At 44.6% G+C, this 22,887-nt stretch overlaps 2 protein-coding genes across 10 annotated transcripts in view; one reads left to right on the top strand and one right to left on the bottom strand.

Annotated features, from left to right (window-relative positions):
• The first annotated feature begins 3,938 nt into the window (after positions 1-3,938).
• Positions 3,939-17,523, top strand: rcor2 (REST corepressor 2). Its single transcript, XM_063465365.1, has 14 exons — positions 3,939-4,121; positions 7,160-7,285; positions 8,994-9,050; positions 9,813-9,893; positions 10,201-10,253; positions 10,353-10,514; positions 10,612-10,736; positions 11,008-11,071; positions 11,186-11,425; positions 11,594-11,671; positions 11,974-12,031; positions 13,849-13,916; positions 14,210-14,371; positions 15,226-17,523. The coding sequence occupies exons 2-14, from the start codon at positions 7,162-7,164 to the stop codon at positions 15,571-15,573; spliced, it is 1,620 nt and encodes a 539-aa protein (XP_063321435.1). The 5' UTR covers positions 3,939-4,121; positions 7,160-7,161; the 3' UTR covers positions 15,574-17,523.
• Positions 17,524-18,791: 1,268 nt separating this feature from the next.
• mark2b (MAP/microtubule affinity-regulating kinase 2b) overlaps positions 18,792-22,887 on the bottom strand; it is a 50,691-nt gene continuing 46,595 nt past the window's right edge. For 5 of the 9 annotated variants that reach the window (XM_063470165.1, XM_063470167.1, XM_063470170.1 and 2 more), the window contains 3 exons: positions 22,181-22,219; positions 21,361-21,467; positions 18,792-20,706 (listed from right to left, as the gene is read on the bottom strand). In XM_063470165.1, coding sequence (XP_063326235.1) covers positions 20,357-20,706; positions 21,361-21,467; positions 22,181-22,219 — 496 coding nt within the window. In that variant the 3' untranslated portion in view covers positions 18,792-20,356. The remainder of the gene's footprint in view (positions 20,707-21,360; positions 21,468-22,180; positions 22,220-22,887) is intronic. The other 4 variants (XM_063470172.1, XM_063470171.1, XM_063470169.1 and 1 more) reach the window with 2 other exon arrangements.

A 22,887-nucleotide genomic window follows, 5' to 3' on the forward strand; every position in this document is an offset into this window, starting at 1 on the left:
CTTTACACTGCAATTTAGGCTACAAAGCTGAATAAGTAGAAGTAAACGTGTCAATATGTACTAGAGCTTTTAAGTAAAAACTGTGCTGGACAGCTAAGGTGTAAAGTTTGAAATGAACTAAAGACTCAAAAGCAAACTTTAATTTGTCTAAAAGCAAAGTCGAAAAAAGGAACCAAAAGAAACCCACAATCTTCATAAGAAGCCAGAAAAAGAGAAAATTCACCTGGGAAGATACACTGATGCTATATGAAAAAGACTAAGAGGAAGGACAGGACTGTAAATACACACAGATGATACACTGGGGCTTGGAAATAAGACGGAAAGAGACAAAGTTGAAACTAATCAAGGCAATCTGACAATCTGGAAATAAAATTCAAAACCAGAGAACAAGAGAAAAGATGTTACCAAACTAAAACATGAAACTAAAGACAGACAGTAGATGCAAACAAGAAACCCCAGACTAAACATGACTCAGAGAAACCCTGGGGAGGATAGAATAATAGAATCAAGGCAGAAAACAAAACGTAAAAATATTACAAACCTGAAGTGACTCACAAGACTGACAAAGCCCAAGCAGGAAGTCAAATCCTAAAGAGTGTAATAAAAAACCCAACTCAAATAAAGCAACAACAGATGTTAAGCAGAAAGTGACATACTAACAGTATTAAACAAGAATCCAGACCTCAAAAACACAACCAATCCCAGATCCCAGCTGTTACTGGGTAAACTTTAGGGTGTTTTTGTTTTAGTTGAAAAAAGTCAATATTACCCAAAAAATGAGGAAACCTAAGAGATTGCCTGAGGCTCTTCTACTTCTAAGAGTGCATGAACAGTGGCTGGATCGTTCTGTTCTCTAAATATGCTAATATTATTAAACTGTGTGAGCCATGTAAGAGTCCAAAGCTGGCCATGACGCTTTTTGTGTGTTATTTTTTTTAAATTTTGGACAACTGAATTTAAGGGTTTGGATGAGTTGCACCCTTTTGCAGATTTCTAGCCTTAAGCTACAGTTTGTGACTGGTACTGGATAAACTACCTCTGAGTTAAGCTGATAAACCAAGGAGGCTAAGTCCATTTTTTCCACCTTAACAACGCTTTTGACTGTAAGAAAGGTGTCTCAAAAACTGAATGTTGTGTTTTTGTGCAGTTTTTCAGTAAATTATGCCCCAAAGCAGGGATCCTGACTATCTTTGTTGACTAACTTCCACCGGCATCAGACTGAAGTTTGCATCAGTCAATACTGACACTAAATCTGCTGAGTGCAGTCATGCTCCTAACATGGCTGATAATGGATGGCAGTGTTAGTGCTTCTGTGTGTGTCTTTTTAAGTTCATCTTGTTGTATTACAGTTTATACTAAGGCCTGGAACCTACTTGTGGGGGTTTGAGCACTACATGCTGAGTACAGAACCTCAGGAAATTAACACCTGATCTGTGAGCAGAGAGTGCTTTACAGGGAAAAAAAGGTAAAAGTGATGCGGCCTTGAGACACGGCTGCCTATCTATTATGCAAGAGTTCCTAATTTCTTGTGCACACGATGACATTGCAGATATACAGCAGGCCGAGCTGTGCAGCAGACACTCCAGTGATGTTATTGTCCTTTTAAACGTTTACTCAGCTTGAATTTACATACCCTGATCCATTTCTGTCGCAAACCGATGAGGCCTCATCACATTTCACCGTGGCACTAAAACGAGCAGAAACATTCAGTGGTCCTCCAGTACAACGGCAGCTACAACCAACCTCAGCAGGAAGAATCCTTTCTATCGCATCTGATTCTACACCTTGCATCTCTTGAGATCAGAGAGACTCGGGGGAGTCAAAGGAGGGATAGATGGAGGGATGGGAGTCAGGGGGAGGAGGGGGACTGAAGACTTGGGAAGATAGTAGGGGAGACACGTTTTGCCTCGATGGAAGAGAGAAGAGCACACAGACTGACAGACAGACAGGCTAGAAGGAGAAATGAGACAAGTGGAGAGCTTGGGTGTGTGTCTGTGTGTGGGGTGGGGGTGGGGGGGAGGAGGTGGAAGAAAGAGTGAGCTAAAAAAGAGAGTAGGAGGTACACTCGGCTCTGAGAGATCGAAGAGAAACCGAGCGCGAAGAGGAGGGAAGGTGGTGGGGGGGTGGGGGGGAGATGGAGTGACAAGTGGAGGAGAGGACTGAGGATGAGGAGAGGAAAGGACAGAGAGAAAAGGGGGAGGACGGGTAAGGGGAGAAGGGCTGAGGGGAGAAATATAGCAGTTGTTCATTAGTGAGGATGTGTTAGGGACTGGAGGACTGAGCACGAGGAGAGACAGTGGAGTGGAGGGGTGAGTTATGGACACTGACTAATGAGAGGAGAGGAGGGAAGGAGGGAAGGGAGACACCAGGGGAGAGGAAAGGAGGGTAGAGGAGGTGGAAAGGGTGTAAATGAGACTGGAGAGGGAGGAAGAAGAGGGAGGGAGGAAGAAGAGGAGCAGGGGAGGAGAGGGGAGGGGGGGTTGGAAAAGAGCGAAGCGAAACTGATGGGGGAGGGGAAGAATCTGCACGTACGCACACACAGAGTTGAAAACTACAAGCGACATGAGAGGGAGACACAGGGGAGAGGAAGAGGGTAAGGAGGAGGCTGAAGAGAAGGAAGGAGGGGAAGGGAGAAAGACAGGAAAAGAGTCATTACTGGAAGGTAAAGGGGTGAGGGGGATGTGGAAGAGCAGAAGAGGGGAGGAAATGGAGAGAGGAAGGGGGGAGAGGAAGGGAGAGGAAGAAGAGGAGGAGAAAAAAAACAGGGAGGGGGCACAGATAGAAGACAAGAGATGAGGGGGGAGGAGAAGGAGAATTAGGGCAGATATTTAGGAAGGAAGAGGGAGAGGGGGGGAGGAAGGAAGGAAGGCAGGAGAGAAAGGGGGTAAAGTAGTGAAGAAGAAACAGGAGCAAAAACAAGGAGATGGAGAAAGAGAGAGAGAGCAGCAGTGAGGAGATAAGGTGAGAAGTGAGAGGATGAAGAGGAGGAGGTTGGGAAAGGGAGGAGGAAGTGGTGATGCCACAGAGAAAGAAAGAAGAGAGAAAGAGCTGGAGGAGTTTGTAACAGGCTGTTACATGTCAGCAGCAGGCACTGGTGACGGGAGCAGTGGCTTCTGTGAGAGTGTTACTGCGAAGGTTAGTGGGTTTATTCCCAGCATCAGGTGAGAGAGCTCCTGCTAAAGCTAACACTGAAACATCCCCCATTCTGCTCACACACCTGTGAACTCACACGCGCACAGGCTCGTGCACACAAACACATCCAGGTCGCAACTCTTTGAACTGTTCTGTTTTAAATAAATAAATAAAAACGAGCACACTGAGGCTATTCATCTGAGTCACTGTCAGTTTATGCACAAAGTAACGCACGCGCCTGAAGACACGTTCGCATACTGACGTACTCGCGCGCGCACACGCACGAACACTCGTTTCAATTGTGCTCCGCTCCTGCCCTTTTCTCCACCAAGCAAGTCTGGACAGCCTGCCTCAGTACAGAGATGCACTGAATCCCTCCGCCGACACACTGGCAAGTAGTCCCTAATTTATGGGATTTTGATAGATAGCGGATTAAGACTCTCTAACACCTATTGTTTTACAAAATGAAATACCTACACGTTTCTCTTCCATTTAAAGGCCATTAACGATGTAATGATCAAGACGTGAATTGTCAGGCAGGCATATTTAAAAGGAAAAATATTTTTAGGACAAAGATTTTAAGTATCACGCACTGACGTGAGCACTCTTAAAAGTCAATTCACACACATGGCACATAAGGTAAAATCCAAAACCAAGACTGAGATAAAGTTAATAGTTAAGGGACTACTTCTTGTCAATCCAAACGGCTCCCAAGCTTGGGAGAGGCGAACGCATCCAAGCGGATGTCCACCTCACTTTTCTCCGGGTGTTGTCCGTCTCCCGGCGCACACACACACTCACACACTCACAGCTTCCATCTATCCGTGCAGTTCTCCTCATTGTAGTGTGACTGTGCTCATCAATTAGGCGAGAGTTCAGGCTTTTTAGACACACTAATTGCCTTTGAGCGCTTCAGAGGGTACTGCAAGCTGCGGACAGAGGCTCGGAGAAGTTTTGGGTGCGGGGGAGCGGAGAGAAACGAAACACAGGTACAGTGTGACTATTATCTCCACTTCTAACTACTGGCGTTACTAATGTAACGCGAGGGTACTAGCCGCAAGCTAACTAGCTAACGTTAGCATCCCAGCGACCAACTAGGCTAGACTTAAATTGCACTTTGGTGATGAGGAGAGATATCGTATATATATTTTCTAGTTTCCAGCCTTTTGGAATGACTTGGACCTTGGAAATTGCTACTATTTTTAGTTTAAGGACCCTAAACATACCGGCAAGTTGGGCAATTATGACATAAAGAGCGAGTTTTTTTTTTTTTTTACTCCAGGGCAGCAGCAGACAGTAGCGTTGGTAGTAACAGCAGCGTACGCGTGGGGAAAACAAAAGGACTTCAAAGTGAGACACAGCGTACAGATGACTGTACAATGAAGCTGTTAAAAATATTGACTTTTTTTAAAGCTAGTAAACGTGACTCAAATTTGAGAAACACCCGGTGCGGGTCCGTGATCTTTTTTTTTCTTTTTAGTGGTGGGATCTCAGGATTTAACAGATTATAAAACACAGTCCGCCTATTACAATGTCAACTTTAACATGTAATGTCCCCCCGCTTTAAGGTCACCCTGTGCTGACTCTTGCGAGCCATGAGCACCTGACTAGTCACTGTAGGAGTACTATTGTTTTTCCTTTTACCACTGTGAGTCAAAAAGTGTTCATCATCAGACTACCCACTTAAAAATTGAGGTGAAGAACCTAAATAGATTTTAGACATATTACCCAAAACTAAATGATCGAATTGCTCGTGGTATTGTTCATTATAGTGCAAAGCATATCTGATGACCGAATATTCTGTTTAAAGTGAGGAAAAGTTTAAAAATCTGGCTATATGAGGGAAAAGGATGTGGAACAGGAAAACCTGCATGTAATCGCCTAGTTGAGTATCATGTATTACTACGAGTATCCCGTCCCTGTCGAGGTTATCAGTTAATATGTTGTAGTTATAGCTCTCATTCTATAAACGGTTGATAAATCTGCCAGTGATTGAGGCTACCGCGATAGAGGCTACCACAACTCTCCCCCCACCCCCTTCCACCACGAAACTCGCTGAAAGTGAAGCGGGGCGGTCTCACGCAGCGAGTTCTCTTGTAAATAAGTAAACTTGAGTATATCGACAAAGACGAAGGGATGTGTTGAAGGTGGCGATATTTCCAGTGTAGCCGGACAGGGGGCAGCCGCTGTAGTTTCGGAGGCCACCGGGAACAGCGATAGACAAAGACCACCAGAGAGCTTCAGACACTTGTATTGTCTGCTCGGAGTTTGGTGTGTATGATTTTTAATCTCGAGGATCGTGAGGGTTGCGACTCGTTTTCCCGCAGAGGCTTGACTGGCTCAGTATGTTGTGCGGTGCTGGTGATGTGTGTGTGGGGGTACAGTACCACATCGGTCACCCAACTTCGCGTCCATGCTTTGTTCTGGCCGCGGTTCAAGTTGACAAGTGAAGTTGCGGGTGGCACGCGCCTTTTAACGTGCGTTTGCACTGGGACCCGTGCCCGGTGTCGCCAGTCATTGTTTTAGGGGCTCTTATCGTTTGCGCTTGAGGAGGAAGGAGTTTAGATGGGCTACTTTCTGCTGTGGCCTGAACTGACCGTCTAGTCATTTGTGCTACGGCAGTATTTCATTGGTCCAGAGATGTAGAGACATCGAGAAGACAACAAATATCATGTAATAGTATAGCAATGGCTGTGGATCACACTTCGTCTCTTAGAGGAGGGTCTTATTTATTTATTTATTTATTTGTTTGTAGATGTTTCTTCTTATCGGTGATTATATTCTTTGTTTACTGATGTTGACGTAGATCCCCACTGAACAGGTTTTACTGCATGCCTTTGCTGTTGGAGGGGCTCATGTAATGGATTTCTCTTTATGTGTGATTACTTGCACTGTAGCAACCAGCGCCTTTCTGCACCAGCAGATGGGTGGTGTACTGGTATCAGCCAACAGCAGCTTTGTTGACTGATAGTATATTGGAAAGTAAAAATTGCCAGTATTGAACTAAAATTTGGTTCACCCTTTTTTCTTTTTCTTTTCTTTTCTTTTACATACACAAAAAGGTAGGACCACATATAGTTAATTACGCACTCATCTAATCATTGTTTGTTGGATTAAAGAAAGCTACTTTCAGCTTCTTCTTTGTCACAAGGTGTTGACACAGCAGGTAGCTCTGGATGTTTGATTTGGCAGAGTTGTACAGCGGACTTTCTTGACACGTCCCTAAAAGGATTTGTTTTGTAATTGGCTCTAAAAATGTGGCTTGTTAAACTTTTAGCTGAGAAATACTTGATTATGTTAACTGTAATCAAAATGATTTGATCAATTGCTTATTATTTATCTTTAATATTATTAGTTATTTGAATATCATAAAAACATTGTCAGATTTTGGTCCAGAGCTCAGTGTCGTGTCCTTGATGGCTCTTACAGAGCAACTGCGGTGAGATAACAGATGTTCATTTGGGAAAAAATGGGACGTTGACATGTCACTTGAAATGTAAACAATGGGTAAAATAGGCCTCTGTTCTGTTTGTTTGTGGGTATTGCTCCACCCAGACAAGAAGACATCTTTAATCAGCTGGAGCGACAAAGGAAGACTCCGGTTAATCAGTCTGGCTCTTTTGTTGAAGATGAAGTTGTTCCTGTTGATTTAGTCGGGATTTGCTCTTGATAAGCCAGAACCTGAGCCGAAAACTTGCATTTAGAGATTTAATCGTAAGTAGTTGAGGTCTTGACTGAGTTCTTGTATAGAAAACTGTTTTTTGGAAAGTAAACTCAGCTCCAGGGAGATAATGGGATTCCCTCCAAGGTAGCAACATAAGGGCCCATTTTACTTTACAAGCGTGAGTTGGTTTTTATAGGGTTGCAAGTGGAAACAAATAGCAGCCAGTGCACTAATGAAACAAGGCATAACTCATAGTTTAATAGGAGATTGAATCGCTTAGGGCAGAAATGTTGATGAATGGTGGATTTTTAACTAGTGACATGTTATATGTGTGTGTGTGTGTGTGTCTGTGTGTGTGTGCAGTCATGCCCTCAGTGATGGAGCGCTCGGGGGCTGGGGTCCTGTCCAGGAGCAGAGCCAAAACCGTAACCAACGGGAATAGCCAGCCACACTCTGAGGAGGAGAGCAGCGATGAAGAGCATGCTCACGGTACACACGTACACACTTTTTGTTATAGTGTTTGATTTATCAGATATCACGGTAAACGTCTGACTCTGGCATTCTAACATGGAGCATTACAAAGTGTACCTACATCTGATACTTGCAGGCATTTTCCTGCCAGCTGTTCCTGTTGCATGCATTGCATTGCTGCAGTGCTCTCTGTCATCCCCTCTCTTCATCCTTGTCCTCTGCCCACATACGTTTCTCCTTCCTTCATTCTCTCCTTCACCCACTGACTTCCTGTTGATCTTTGAGGAGCCCATTTTAAGATAAGAAATGGCAGTGTTACACAACTAGTTATCCTCTCTGTTACCTTTCTTCCCTCCTCTGTTCCTTCTATCAAGCATCCTTCTTCTTTATCATGCTCCTTCTGGCTCCATTCATTTCACCCATCTGCTCATGTTTCTATCATCCCCTTCTCCTCCCTTCCTGTCCTCTGTCCCAGAGGAACCTGTAATCTGTCTCTTCCTCCTTCAGGTTTGCTTCCCTGCATTTCTCAAAGTCTCTCTTCACTCCTCGCTTTCCACATTCTCCAGCTTCCTAGTTTCCTGCTAGCTTTACCGCCGCAATAATTACCTGATGTCTGCCACCCATCGATGCTCTACCCCCTTGTCTTCGTCGGATTTTATTAGTTAGTGGTGAACAATATCAAAATATTAAATAGCATTTCTGGATTAGCTTATTTATTGTTTTTATTTATTTATTAATGGAAGTTGTACATGGAAGTTTTTCTATATTTAAATGTTTTTTTCATATACTAGTGTTTTCCCCCACTTGTTTTTTTACTGTATTTTTACAAATGTAGTATAGTTTTGTTCTAATGTGTAATTAGAAAATATGTAGCTGACCTTATTATTTACCAATAGATTAATACATAATAAAATAAACAATAGATGCATTTAAAAACAGATTGGTTTGTTTTGAACATTAAGACTATATTTAAAAGTTAGATTTAGCCTGTGTGCCTGAAAAATGAAACAAATACAAAAATGCCTGAATGAATTCTTTCTGCTGCACTGAAGGGGGTGACACTTCTATGCCAAAAAGACACCTGGTTGTATGGAAGTTTATGCGAAAAGAAAAGTTCAGATTCCTCAGTAAACACTTTCTGAATTAATTTATGGTTACAGACGCTAGTTTGAAGTTATAGTGATGACTGCGTGATGTTAGACACCTTGACCAGGGGGCATCTTTGCGAGATACCTGAAGCACTCTCCAATGACTGAGCTCCTCAACCTCTGTAAGGGAGAGCCCAGCCATCCTTTACATAAAGCTCATTTCCACCGTTTGTATCTGCGATCTCATTCTTTTGGTCAATACCCAGAGCTCGTGACCATAGGTGGGAGTAGGGACGTAGATTGGCCAGTAAATCAAGAGGTTTGCATTAATGTTCAGGTCTTCTCTTCACCACAAAGGACCGGTGCAGTCTGCATCATTACACTTGTGGCCCAGATTCATGTGTCAATCTCATACTCCCCTCTCCCCTCAGTCGTGACCAAGACCCCAAGATATCTAAACTCCTCCAATATGACTATTTTATTAATTTTATTTTTCTCTTAATACCTCACTTGTTACTGTGGTGTGATCCACTTTGTTTAGTTTTGCAACTTGGAACCTTTTCTGGTGAGTTACAGAAACGTTTTTGCCCTGCATTGCAGCTCTTGAAATATAAACTTATGTACGCTTGTCTCTGCAGACAGCATGATCAGAGTGGGAGGAGACTACCAGGCTCAGATCCCAGAGTTCAAACCAGGTAAGCTGGGAGGGAGAAAAGCACAAGAAAAGGAGACGATAGAGGGCATTAAAATTGACGATAAAAAGAGGGAGAGGGAGGGAATAACCTCTGTGTCTCCTGTTGGGAGGAGACATAGAGGTTGAAGAGAAGTGTGGAGGAGACTAGAGGTGAATGCAGATTAGTAGAGGAGTGAAGGTCAAAAAGAGTCATTTTACAATAGAAAAAAAACAGGAAAATGAAAAGAAGGCTGGAGGGGAAAACGAGGAGCTGTTATCATCTTTGTCCAGTAATGCAGACGTCAGAGTGACGCTTATTTGTCAGTGTTTTAGTGTTATTGAATGCAAAATCAAAAGGTTCAAAAATATTAAGTGTCCTCCATGAAAGAGCCCTGTTGCTTTGCTTGAGTAGATGAAAAATGGTTTGATGCTGAGGAAACAGTCGTCATAACCTTCATGGAGGAACGGCAGCATGCTTCAACAGCTTGTACCAAAGAAGGGGACAAGCAGGCAAACCAGCATAATCTGTTTTACTGAGTGCACAAATGTTGACTTCCCAAAAGAGTTCAGCTGATGAAGAGGGAGCTTTAGCCAGATGGAAACATGCAAAGATGGGTGGATGGATAAGAAAAGAGAGATGCTGGGGATTGAGAGAGCTTAAGTGGTGGATAGGAGGGACATGGAGCTGACATGAATGAGTAAAAGAGGGACTGACAAATATGTATAACCTCAAATAAAGTGTGGATTTAAGTGTTCGCTTTGTGTTATTTGTTTCCATTTTCAGACAGCCCAGCCCGCTACAGTGAGAAGGACCAGAGGAGCATGTTGGTCTGGTGTCCCAACAGCCAGCTCTCTGATGCTATGTGTAAGCTCCACACACCTGCCTTACCTTGCATTCATGTGTGCGAGCTTAATGGATATATGCTGACTGGAGGGTGGCAATTAAAACTCTCGACTGTCTCTCCCTGTGCACTTATGTTCTTTCTCTCTCTTGCCCTTTTCCTCTTCATCTCCTCTCTGTTTTCTGTTATTATGCAACCCCCCTCCCCCCTATTAATTTTTTTAGTCTTCTCTTCATTCTCCTTCACCATCTTTAGATTATTATGTATTACTTTAACAATTTTTCTGGGTGTTTCTTTCTTCTCTGGTGACCAATTCTTGTCTTCTTCCAGTGGACGAGTACATCCTCATGGCTAAGGAGAAACACGGATACAACATGGAGCAGGTAAGGGCAGTGTATCAGAAACAAAAGCTCAGATGTTTATATTTCTTTCTGTCTTCTGACCTAAACTTTTCCTGGTTTCCTGACTTTCGGCTCCATCAGGCTCTGGGTATGTTATTATGGCACAAACACGACGTGGAGCGCTCACTGGCCGACCTGGCAAACTTCACCCCCTTCCCTGATGAGTGGACAGTTGAAGATAAAGTGCTGTTCGAGCAGGCCTTCAGCTTCCACGGCAAGAGCTTCCACCGCATCCAGCAGATGGTGCGTGACTGAGAGAGACGCACATGCACTTACCACCCGAAAGAATATTTAAAACAAGTGATGAAAACTAAATTTTCCTTTTTTTCCGCGTTTGTAGCTTCCAGACAAGCTGATCTCCAGCCTGGTAAAGTACTACTACAGCTGGAAGAAGACCAGAACCAGGACATCCGTCATGGACCGACAGGCCAGGAGGCTGATCAACAAGAGAGAGAAAGATGACAGGTTTGAGATGCCTTCACCAGTCATGGAGAAACAACTGCTCACCTGAGATCTGACATTTGGAGAACTTTTTTGTTAAATGACACTCAGTGAGCGTGGCATCCTGGGAAACCAGGCTCATGAATATAAATAAGACAGGCTGATATTATTTCTTGTCTTTTCAGCTGACATTGTAGAGCATTTCAGACGTGTGTTTGATGAAATTTAAACAATAAAACAGCACAAAGTTTAAGCACTGGTGTGCTTTGTGTAATTTATGTTTTTTGTCTTGCAGTAATGATGAGATTGAAGGAGAGCAGGCCAGTGACAGTGATTTTGAAATTGATGCCAAGAAAGAGGTAAGAAAAAAGTGTGTGTGTGTGTGTGTGCACATTCAGAGAAACGACTTCTGTGAGGTGAGGACAGAGCTGCCTTGACACTTGAATGATATTTGTGATTCGATGTGCACACAGGCGGCAAAACAGAACGCGAGCAGCACCAGCTCTGACAAAGCCACGCCCAGCCGCTCCGGTCCAGTGAAGAAGGAGAACATCGGAGCTCAGTACAGACACCACCCGCTCAGAGCCCGTCGCAGGCCACCCAAAGGCATGCACCTGGAGCAGGCGGACATCATGTCTCTGTCGGCCTCTCACGATGCTGGAGTTCTAACCATTCGCCAGCTGGACACACAGCTGGTTTCACTCAAGAGACAGGTACCAGGGTTTTCAGTGTGGCTTTAATGTCGTCTTTGGTCATCAGATTATAAATGCAAAGAGTAAATGCACATGAATGTTCTGAAAGCAGCTTTCAGCTGCAAAAACTACCACTCGGTGCTACCAGCTAAAAAATAACCCTACCTCACTGTCCCTCCTCTGTCTCAGGTCCAGTCTATCAAACAGAACAACAGCAGTTTTAAGCAGAGCCTAGCTGAAGGTGTTGATGGCCTCAAACCTACAGACGTAAGTCTTAAAACTCCCCTCTCTATGCCCTTTCCCTCCTTTCCATATCCCTTATTTACTGCCTCATTTCTTGCCTGTATTCAATTTTCTCCTCCCCTGATCTCGCTCCAGTTTGTTCCTTTCCTCATCTATTCACGCTGCCCTTCCTCAACTCCCTCCAGACAGTATTTCACCCCTCGTGGGACTGACTCTAGTCTTAACCTGCTCATTGCTCTCTTACTGCCATCTTCCTCCCTCTCTCCCCCCTTGTTTCCTACCACCTACCTCACTCTCATTCTAATCTCTATTTCTTTCTCTCCTAGCCTGCCCCTAAGATGAACTCTCGTTGGACCACAGAGGAGCAGCTCCTTGCAGTGCAGGGTGAGTAAAGGCTGTAGCTTCCTCTTCCTCCTCCTCCAAGAGGCACCTCTTGTTGTCAGCTCTTCTCTACCTACCTCCCATTCACAGCCAGATGTCTTATTAGACATTCATATTGATATTCTGCACACACAGGAGCTGCCTGTACTCGTGTGTTGGTACGGTTCAAGCTCCTCGATTATTTCTCCAGGAGCTACTATTGGATATTTTGCAATGGGCAGATTGTGCTAATCAAATGATGCTGGTGGGAGTTTTTGTCTTCAGGGTGGTAATGTTTAGAAAGCTTAATTTTGCCCCTAAAAGAGAGATTTATTTTTTTTATTTTGACATGAAAAGAGACAAAGTCCTATTATGAAGCCTCTGGGTGTATTTACCCTCATTATATTAGTTCTTTTGAAGACAGACATGAGTATGGGGTGATCTGACTGTGAGTGAAGTACTTACAAAAACTTATCATTAGCTCATTCCCAAAGTGAGGGCTGAGGCCCCCTGGTGGACCGCAGTAATAACGGAAATTCAATTTGAAATTAGTGGTAATAGGAGGTAGTTGGGTTGTGATATTACTCATTACTCTACCCTTGTGTTGAAGTCATTGTCCCAGTGACAGGAGGGTCACACATTGACCTCAACACTTTGCATATAACATAATATTAGCCATGTATAGCCAACCGCCTGCACTGTTTGATTTTGAATAAAATTTCCTAGCAAATGCATCACTTCTGTTTTGTATTTTGATTAGCATCAAGATTTAGGATTGGGTGGGCCTAGTGGGAATTTCTGGTTTTTAAGTGGGCTGCACCACTCTTGACTTTGGGAATGGTTGCCCTAATTAATCTATAGTTTTGTCCTTGTTGGAGACCATAACTTACAAAATTAATGTCATTTTATTTGGTATGAAACAAGCATTTGAGCTCAGAAACTCATTAAGAAAGTGCTTACTGAGGTCAAAGCGCAAGGGAACCAGGGGCTTTTTCCCAGTATACCTCTAAGACCTAAAATGCCTTTTTTGCCCATAGATGAGTCCCCCTGCTGGTCATTAGACAGAATGCAAATGTAAGGCACTTCTAATCTACTCTGTTTCGACATTAACTCCATCACCAGTATACAGTCTATAGGGGGAGAGCCCTGTTTGTTTCAGTATTTCATGACATGATGGAGCTACAGAGTGCAGTTGGACTGGAAAGTGCCGTAAACCTGCGTCTGCTCCACCCCACAGAGGTTCACAGTTCCTTACAGTGAATAACTCGGACTGCATGAATACAGAGCACTGTGCACTAAGGCACTCTGTCTTTGTTATCATTATTTTGGAAATTGTAAATTATTTCTTTGCAGTAGCTTAGGTTAAATGTACACACATTAGTCTAAATATTAAACTTCAGGTCTGTTTATGTGCGTGTGCATTATTTCAGCTTTAAAAGCGAGCATGAGGAGAGAAAATCAGAATTGGTGAGAAAAGACTGAAGTTGTTAGGAGCGTATCAGCCACAAAAGTGGAAGGTAAAATTAGCAGCTGCAGCCCGTGTGCCTTTGAGCAAAACCTGTACTTCCATCTAGTACAGCTGCTCCAACAGAAAAAAACAAAACAAAAACCCTGAAAGTGTGCAGTGAAGCAGGTCAGGGCGGGAAAAGAGCAGGTGCATTGAGCCAGCTGAGCTCAGATGGAGGTTAACTGTAAACATGCTCACCATACGTGACTCTTCCTCTCACATCCTCTGCCACGCACCTCTCACTGAGCGAGAGGAAGCTGGCTGATTCTGTTGCTTTTGATTGCTATATGCTGCTTGGTACAGGCAGGACATTAACCCGACTTCTCTTTTCCAGCTATCCGCCGTTATGGTAAAGACTTCACCGCCATCGCTGAAGTGATCGGGACTAAGACTCCGGCTCAGGTGAGCTTCCTCTTTCTCACATGTTGAAAGTGTGTGAAGACCACCTCTCGTCTTATTCTGACCTCACCCAGCAGTGCACTTGAGCGAGCTGCCTATCAGCTTTTCATCTCTTTTCCATTTTCCCTTTCATCCTCCGCCTAACGGTGTCCCCTATAGGATCTCTGTAATCTCCATTATCCCTGCTTTCATTTGTCTTCTCCCCTCTAACGTCCGCCTCTGTGTCCTTGAGATCGGCATCACTTTGTCCTCATTCTCTTCCTCGCTAACTCTCCGTCTCTCCCCGGCTTGCTCAGGTGAGCTCGTTCTTCGTGAGCTACCGGCGCCGCTTCAACCTAGACGAAGTGCTAAGGGAGTGGGCGGCGGAGCAAGTGGCCACCAGCCGAGACCAGAGAGACCCCAGGAGGAGTGGTGAGGAGATGGCAACGGCTACAGATGGCGGCGTAGAGGAGGAGGAGGTGAGACCAGACAGGATACATAGGACAGTTAATACCTAAGAGGTGCCTGTAAGAGTTTCTGATTTTGTTGTCACGTGAAATCTGTTTAAGAGAAGTTTTACATGAAACTGAAGCAGGTTGTAAGAATATTATTTGTATTTAATATAAAGCTGTCAGCATGTGAGTGCTGCAGGCTATACTGAAACCTTCCATGAAACAAACTCATTTGTAAATGAATCTGTACACCTCTGTTATATTTTAATTGCACCTTCTGCTTTTAATAAAGGATTAAACACATGACAAAGGCTGTAAACAGATTTGTATCTCTAAATAATTATTAGTTTGATGGAACTACTTTCAGCTGTGGATTAACACGTGTGTTGCAGGAGAGCACATGACTGAGCATAGAACATGCAACAGCATGTTAAAGCAACATGTGGCTTAACTAATATTTGGAAGTAGTAGGCTTTCAAGCTTAAAAACTGGGAGCTTTGCTATCTCCACCAACCCTGTCCTGTGTCTGACTAACAGATTTAAAACAGACGTGCTGTTCTCAGACCTCGTAATGCAACTTTGAGTGATTCACTGTTCAAACTCATCCCTATGTATCTCACACTGGGCTTCGGTGTAGCCCCTCTGTCCGACCCTTGCAAACAAAAGTTGAACAGCAGGTGGGCGGGGCCTCTGTGCTCACAGACACACTATTTGCTCACTCGGTGACAGCACACAGAGCCAAAAGTAGAAGAAACGATGAAACGCAGAATCTGATCACAAAATGTTAAGTTTTTATCTGCCCACCGCTTTTGTTCCTCTCTCTACATCCTGTTTGCACCTCCTCCTGACACTCCTCCATCTGTCTCTTCCCTCCCCTTCAGGTCAAAATGGAGGACCCCCCCTCAGACGCCACGGGCAGCTCCTCTCCGCCCTCCTCCGCTCACGCCCCGTCCTCTTTCTCCCAGCCTCCCCCACTGCTGCGTCCAGCTCCTCCTTCAGCACCCCCAAGCCTCCTCCGTCAGCCGCCTCCTCTTCAGACGCGCCCGCTTCAGAACAGAGCTCCCCACAACCACCCCCCACCTCCGCTCATCCGGCCCGCAGTGACCGCTGCCACCACCTCCTCCGGGAGTCTCAGGGGTTCTCCTCCCAGCTCGTCCTCTTCCTCCGCTGCAGTTCAGATGCCTCCATCACTGGTCGGGCTTAAAGTGGAGCAGCCCAACTCACACTGATACACACGCAGCAGTAGGAGTAGACACAGACACGCACACACATAAAAAACACACAAACACAAAGCTTCTCTTCCTTCACCCTGGGACCATCACATGACCACATCACCAAATGACATGCTCAGGTCCCCAGTGTGACATCAATCGTCATTAGTGACGTGAAGCTCCTTTACTGTACTGACAAACACCTACCTCCAACACAGACCTCTAAAACACACGCAAACACACACACACAGAGCTAGGGACTCCAAACACTACCTGCACACAACACAACACACAGAAGAGACACTGGATCATGAAGCCGTTAAAGAAAGCCACAACCACAAGAGTGCAAATCCACCTGCACGTCTCCATGGCAACTCTTGAACATCTGGAGGACTGTGGATGAACACTATGTATATCTATATGCTGTAGTTGCATCGGTCTAGTCATCCACACAACCATCAGGAGAAAGAAAAGGAATAAATGAGGGAAAGAGGAAGAGTGGCCCACAGCTGAGCCAGACGTGCTGCTCCTGAGAGGGCGTCTACGTCACACGCAGCATTTTTTTTTTCTTCTTTCAGATTTAGACCCTCAAAGGGGAGCAAAGGTACTTTTGCAAAAGCTTTGTGATCAAAGCTGAATCTTTTATTTTGGTTTTGAATTGTTGATTCTTTTTGTTCTGCGTTGGGCGAAATCTTCCCTCATAGCCATGTATTGCTAGTATTAACTGGAGTGGTGTTTTTGTTTTGTTTTTTTTGGTTCAACTAGAATTTTAAAGGTGTGCCTGAGGTAGGCAGTTAGTTACTGTAAGTAGATTAGATGGTGTACTTTGATTACTGAGCGCAAAGGAGAAAAAGAGCCTGTTAACATGCGCGATTGAGCTCGGTCTCACGTTTCTGGAGCTGTTCGTTGGATCAGTGTTCCGATCTTGTTACTTTGTTGGAATATTTGAAGTGATCAATCCCAACATCTGCAGTGCAGCTCTAAACATCAGTCTGTGATGTTTCAATAACGGTGTTAATATTCTCTAAATAAGTGACGTTTGATCTTTGACATCTGCGCCTGCCAAAGTGTATTGTTGCTTTAAACGCAGAGTTAAGCTTGGAGCGTCAGAGAGGAGTCTGACATTTTACATGGTTGCATTGTTTCTTACACAGGAAGAGTTTGACATTTTGGGAAACACTCGTTTGTGCTCTCGCAGGGTCTCGGTCTCCGAGCGGCAGCCTCGATTACCACTTCAGAGTGGTATCTCTCTGCACTCGTCAAAATGCCAAACCAGTCATTTAAACCCAAAATAGAGCAAGTTGCGACTTTCAGTTAGTGTGTCTGAGTAATTTATAGAAGTGACTTTACAAAGAGGTGATGACTTTGTGTTCCCCCCCCCGTCTAGATAAGGCAGCCTCGAGTCCTGTGCTGTCCTGGCGCAGAGGTCAGAGGAGATCTGGAAGACATCTTTGCTGCAGCGTCAGCCGCTTGATTCATTTATCCAATAAACTGAGTGCTTCTGAGTTGTGCAACAGTGCAGTTTTCTGTTCATGGCTAGTGCTTCCAAAAGTGATGGTATGGCACAACCTGATGAACAAATGCAGACGATTGAAGCATCTGTCTGGATGACCTTTGTTGTTTATTTCTGTTGCTAGTCTTAGACTACTCTTGTCCAGCTGTCTGCATTGCTGCCTTTTTATGCAGATCTGAGGTCAGTGGTCAAGCTTCCTTAAACTGTGAAGTGTTGCCCCAAGCGTAGCTTCAAATCACCTACTTTTGTTAGAGGCCTTCAGCGTTCAGTTGAACGCAGCACTGAGGAGGAACGGAAACTGCATTGCTACGTTTGGCTTTAATAGAAGTTTTGCCTTTCTCACCTGTTTTGTTTGTTCCTCCAAAAAACCCTGCTTGTGTGTACTGTATGTACCAAGGTGTTTACATTGTGGAAACTGAACTGTGTTTGAGGCGTTTTTTCTTTTGAATAAACAAATGACCAAATTCTTCATGTCAGTTTTTGAAGACATTTCTCCAGCTGATTTCTGCTTCAACGTTCAGATGTTTAGGTCAGAATTTAGCATGAACAACATGAAAGCAGGGATCCCTCCCACCCTGGTGGTGGTGCCATGGTGCACGGGACCAAAATCATAATGAAAACCAAGATTCAGTCAGGTTGGGAAGAGCCGAAAGAAAAAAAAAAGGGGGGGGGGGAGAGAGACACGTCTCACTCCTGTACAACATCCACTCGCCCAAGTTTAAACACAAACATCGACTCCATCTGCTCAGGTGATGTGACAAAGATTCACAGTGGCTACTAGACTACACCTCAACTGCTGCTCATATAATGGATTTTCAGAGTCAGGCTATCATTATATCATTGTTTTTATTACTATCATTGTAATTTTTCATCATTTTGTCTTTGCACAAAAAAAGAAAAGAAACAAAAAAACAAAACAAATAATACAAATTTCAGGAGTTGATCACCCCCTCCCAACCCCCCAAAAAACCCACCACTACAGTTACAGTTCGCTCAAAACACATTTAAATCAATGTAAATTACAGCAATGTAAAACGAAATAATGTCAAATAAAATCAACCCTGAAAGAGATAATATAACAGCAACAGCCAGAATAATTAGAATCCAATACCCAGCACCTTAATACAATGATCAACGTTTTAAAAGGAAAATCTGACGTATTAAAAACTGAAAGAACTAAAACAATAAAATTAAAATAAAAAAATAAAACGACAGTGTGTCATTGTGAGAGAAAGAAAGAAAAGTGTTCAGTTAGGTACAACCAGCTGACGGGCACCAGCCTTACTCCGACCCCTGCGTCTGTCCGTGTGTGTGTGTGTCTCTGTGTGTGTGGTTTCTTTTTCTGCATTGACAAAACTGGAGCATCAAACGCAACGAGAAAACGAGTTAAAGGAAGTGACTTCTTCTGCTTGTGGTTTCGAGAGTGAACGTGTGCTCTGAGAAGTCTTTCCTGCTTTTTTTTTTTTTTTTTTTTTTTTCTTCCTTTTTCCTCTCTCTCTGCTCCAAACTACTCTGGACCAACGAGTCCTTTATATAAAAAAAAAGAAAAGAAAAAGAATTAAAATAAAATAAAAGAAGGCCAAAAACGAACGAGCAGTAGTCGTCACCACCACCACCATCAACATCATTAAATACATCGATATGTCCTGCACCGGAGGAGAGGAGGGGGGCTGGGTTTGTCCGTGTGTTGAAGGTGCGCTTATACTGGGGGTGGGGGGGGTGGGGGGGTGGGGGGGGGGGGGGGGGGGGAGACAAGAAAACAAACAAAAAAAAAAGGCAGCGATGATGCGATCTGACAGTGAGCCTTCACTGTGCCCCAAATCTGTACAAACTCGACGACACAAAAATATATTATCAAATCAAAAGTAGAAGAAAATAATTCACCATTCGTCGTCGATGTCGTCCTTAATCGTTTTTGTTGCTTTTTATTTTTTCCAGTGATCTCTTACAACACAGTCTCGCACACATACCAACAACCACCGACTTGTGTGTCTGCTCTTTGGGAACACCGGGCTGGGGTAGAAATGCGTCGGTACTGGGTTGACATTCTGGATACGAAGGCGTGATGCCAACCAAGAGGTACCAAAAAAACCATAGGAAACCAGAAATCATCTGAGCGTTTATGTGCTGACAAATGGCAATGAAAACAAACGCCCAGATTTGATTCTTCAAAAGAAAGGCAACTTTAAAATGAAAAGAAAAATTCCATCATCAGTCCTCCCCTCTAATAAGATGCTGATCTTTTTCCAGTGCACAACTCTTTAAAAGCCAATAAAGAAATTCAGTTAAAAAAAAAAACAAAACAGAACTAAAAGTACGGACTTACAAAGCTGCAGCCCGCAGGATCAACTGGCCTCCTCGGACGTGACTGTGTGAAAGATTTAAAAAAAACATAATGGGGGGGAGAAAGGGAGTGAAAAGGTGAAAAGATGGATGTGCTTGTGCTGACTTCAGTCTGAAGGCGGAGGAAGAGACAGCGAAGAGTGTGTGAGGGCAGGAGGGAGGTGGAAGGTGGATGGATTAGATTTTTTTTGGGGGGGGGGGGGGGGGGGGGGGTGGAGAGGGTCCTTTAATCTTTAACAGCAGAGTTTGTCCATCCAAAATCCGTGTGTGTGTTTGTGTATGTGTTTGTGTGTTCTGGCTCAGGCTGGAGTCCACTCAGGTTTGGAGGAGAATCAGAGCAAAACTTCTTTTGAGTTTTCCAGCAAAATAAGGCTCCACGTTCCATTCTGAACTTTCTGTCAATCATTCAGAGCAAAGATTCCCCCCACAGCATCCCTCTGTTTGCTTTGATCTCCCATCCACCCGCCTGACCCCACCCCACCCCACCCTGTCCCGTTCTGGCATCAGAACCGTGCAGAGAAAACGGAATAAATAGCAGGAAGAAATGATAGGAGTGGTCAAAGTGTGCCTCCTAAAAAACAGAGAAGAAGAAGATCGGACATGCAGAAGAGTGGAACGTCTAAGTAGAACGTGACAGAAACCCCTCACCCTACAGGGGGGTGGAGAAGAAGAAGACCGGCCTGTAAGTTCTTCACAACTCAGAGGAATTCGGCTCCGGCTCTCTAATCCGAGCGCCTTGGGGAACTTATGGAACAAAACTTCTAGGGAAGAAAAAAAAAGTTTTCTAGTCTCAGAACTGGCAGCCCGACGTCAGACCTGACGTAACAATCGTGTCGTTTTTAAAGTGATCCCACCCCTTAGCTTACGTCCTAACCCAACCTACAGCATCACTCCTCTCGCCCTCATCCTTCACCCTTGCATCTCTTCTTCGCTGCTCCTCTGCGCTCACAGTTTGAGCTCGTTGGCGATCTTTGAGGCAATGTTCTTGAAGGCGATGGACGTGCCCGAGATCCGCTTGAAGCGCACGCCGTTGAGGGAGAGTCGCGGCAGCTTGCACACCTCCATTTCCCACTGGACGAAGTCGTCGTGCGCCGGTTTCCCGGACATGCACAGCAGCATGTAGCGCTCGCGCAGCTCGTACTCGCAGCTGTTGGAGTCGAGCACCTTGCGGATCTCGCGCATCATCTCCGTGGGCTCCATGGACGACGTGGTCTTCATGGACCAGGTGAAGCGCAGCGAGCGCGGCTTGACGGGGTCCTTCTGGCTAGAGATGGCGGGAGGGGTGCCAGTGCCACCTGGAGGAGTGGAGAAGAAGAACAGTGAGAGGAGAAAGCAATAATGTCTAATTTAAAACCTCATTAAGATGATTGTCTGAACAAGAAATGCTGACCTCAACAGCACCAGAGGTGGATTTAGTGTGCCCGAATGAGGGAACTTTAAAATCCCGGCGATGATCAATTTTCAGGAAATGTAGCTACTTATTGAATCTGCCATATCTGATTTCAACAGCGCTCTCTAGTGGTTTAGTAGACCTCGTTCACCAAACCAAAAGTAGAGTTTCTCTTATAGCCCTTTTCCACGAGTATCTACTCAGCTTGTCTGGACTCTGTTTTTAGGGTTTTCCATTAAGTGGTAGCACCTGGTACCAGGTACTTTAGTTCCTGCTCGATCAGGGTTCCAAGCGAGCCGAGTTGATCTGAAAATGTGACGTAAACAGAGAGCATGCCGCCGATTGGCCACTCAATGGCATCACTCTGAGTCATGAGCTTGTCTCCTTCAGAAATATCAAACCTGCCATTTTTGAACCTTCGCAAAAAGGGAAACGGCAGCAGAAAAAACACCACCGTGGTATACTATCGCCTAGATGTCCTCTGTTGCTGTGTTGTGTATCTGTCACATATAAAATGACCAAAACTGAGTTGAGAAGAGTCAAATTGTCATGAACCCACCAGTGTTTCCAGATCCTGGGGACGAGTTGTTCTCATCGTTGTTAGAAGAGGAGGACAAGCCACCGGACGTCTTCTCGGACTTGTCTACAGTACTGGTCAGCACAGACCTGTGTGGAGCGATGGGAGGGTGGAGGAGGAGGAGATAGGGAAATGAGAGGACAGAAGGAGAGATGGGGGAGGTGCAAGAGGGGTGGAGAAAAGGAAGGAAGGGGAGAAGGCAGTAAAAGGAGGGAGGATGGGCATAAGCAAAGAGAGAAAATGAGGATAAAAGTGTGAGAAATCAGAATTATTTAAAGAGCAGAGACAAAAAGGTGGAAGGAGGAGGAATGCAGAGGAAGGATTGAGAGGAGGGAAATAATGAGGATTGTGGAAATGAATGAAGACAAAAAGAAAAATTTGAGCACCCCTGAGTGCGTTTGTGCACACGACTCAGATCACCGGGCAGCACGCGGGTCGATCAGGCCCGAGTGCGCATTTGCGTTTCAGGTGTGCGAGCACACAAACGCACATCGGGGGCGCTTGGATTCTGATTTTCCCTTCACACACAGGCACCACCATGCAGCATCAACCTCCGCACCATCACTCTCAGCCTCTAAGATGCTACCATTCACCTCTCATCATCTCCCATCCCCTGATTGGTTAAACCGTTACCACCATCACCAACTAATTACACATCCACAGCTTGCCCCTTACCCCGGCCCCCACCATTCACAACAAGCTCAGATCATCTACTCATTGGTTCCACTCTACTGATTGGCAGGCGATTCGGTAGAGTCTGGGAGGTTTGTGGGAGTTTTTGTTTGTTTTTTCTGTATCTCACCTGCTCCCCTCATCATGACCCTCTCCCTCATATGGACCCCTCGAAAAAAAAAAAAATCAACACAAGTTTAGTCTTTATATTTTTTTAAGGGCTTATGGCAACAAGTGGGCTCTTACACAGACAGGAAACCAGCTGGCTGAACACAGTCACGCCACTCACCATGCCCGCCTCAACCTTCCAAGCCAACCATTTCAAGTGTGTGTGCCAAATATTGAATTCCACTCCAACTGCCTAAAAGTCTGAGGACTCCACAGCCCACAATGCACTGCTGTGGCAGGTGTTCCAGGTAATGCCAGTCCACTGTGAGCAAACACTATCATAGTACCACCACTCAGTGGAATTTAACAAGTTCAATTCAGCTTATATAGTTGTATAATGTAAGGTACAGACCCTACAATAAGACAGAAATCCCCAACAGTCAGACAGTGGGAAGGGAAAAACTCCCTTTTAACAGGAAGAAACATGTGGAAGAACCTCGCTCATGTAGGGGAAGCCATCTGCTGCTGCCAACATTAACATGTATTTACTAATACTAAAAAAAACCACAACAACAAAAGATTCAATGCGTCACTATGGACTTGTTCAACCTGTTTTAATGTTAGAAAACTCCACCTAGAAAACACCCAAGTTGTAAGGTGGAATTTAAGGAACTGGTTCAACTCGCTCTGGGATGGATGAGAAAATGTTTATGAGTCGAAATAAATTAA

The sequence above is a fragment of the Pelmatolapia mariae genome, linkage group LG3_W (assembly GCF_036321145.2).
Source record: "Pelmatolapia mariae isolate MD_Pm_ZW linkage group LG3_W, Pm_UMD_F_2, whole genome shotgun sequence".
In the NCBI taxonomy this organism is placed as follows: domain Eukaryota; kingdom Metazoa; phylum Chordata; class Actinopteri; order Cichliformes; family Cichlidae; genus Pelmatolapia; species Pelmatolapia mariae.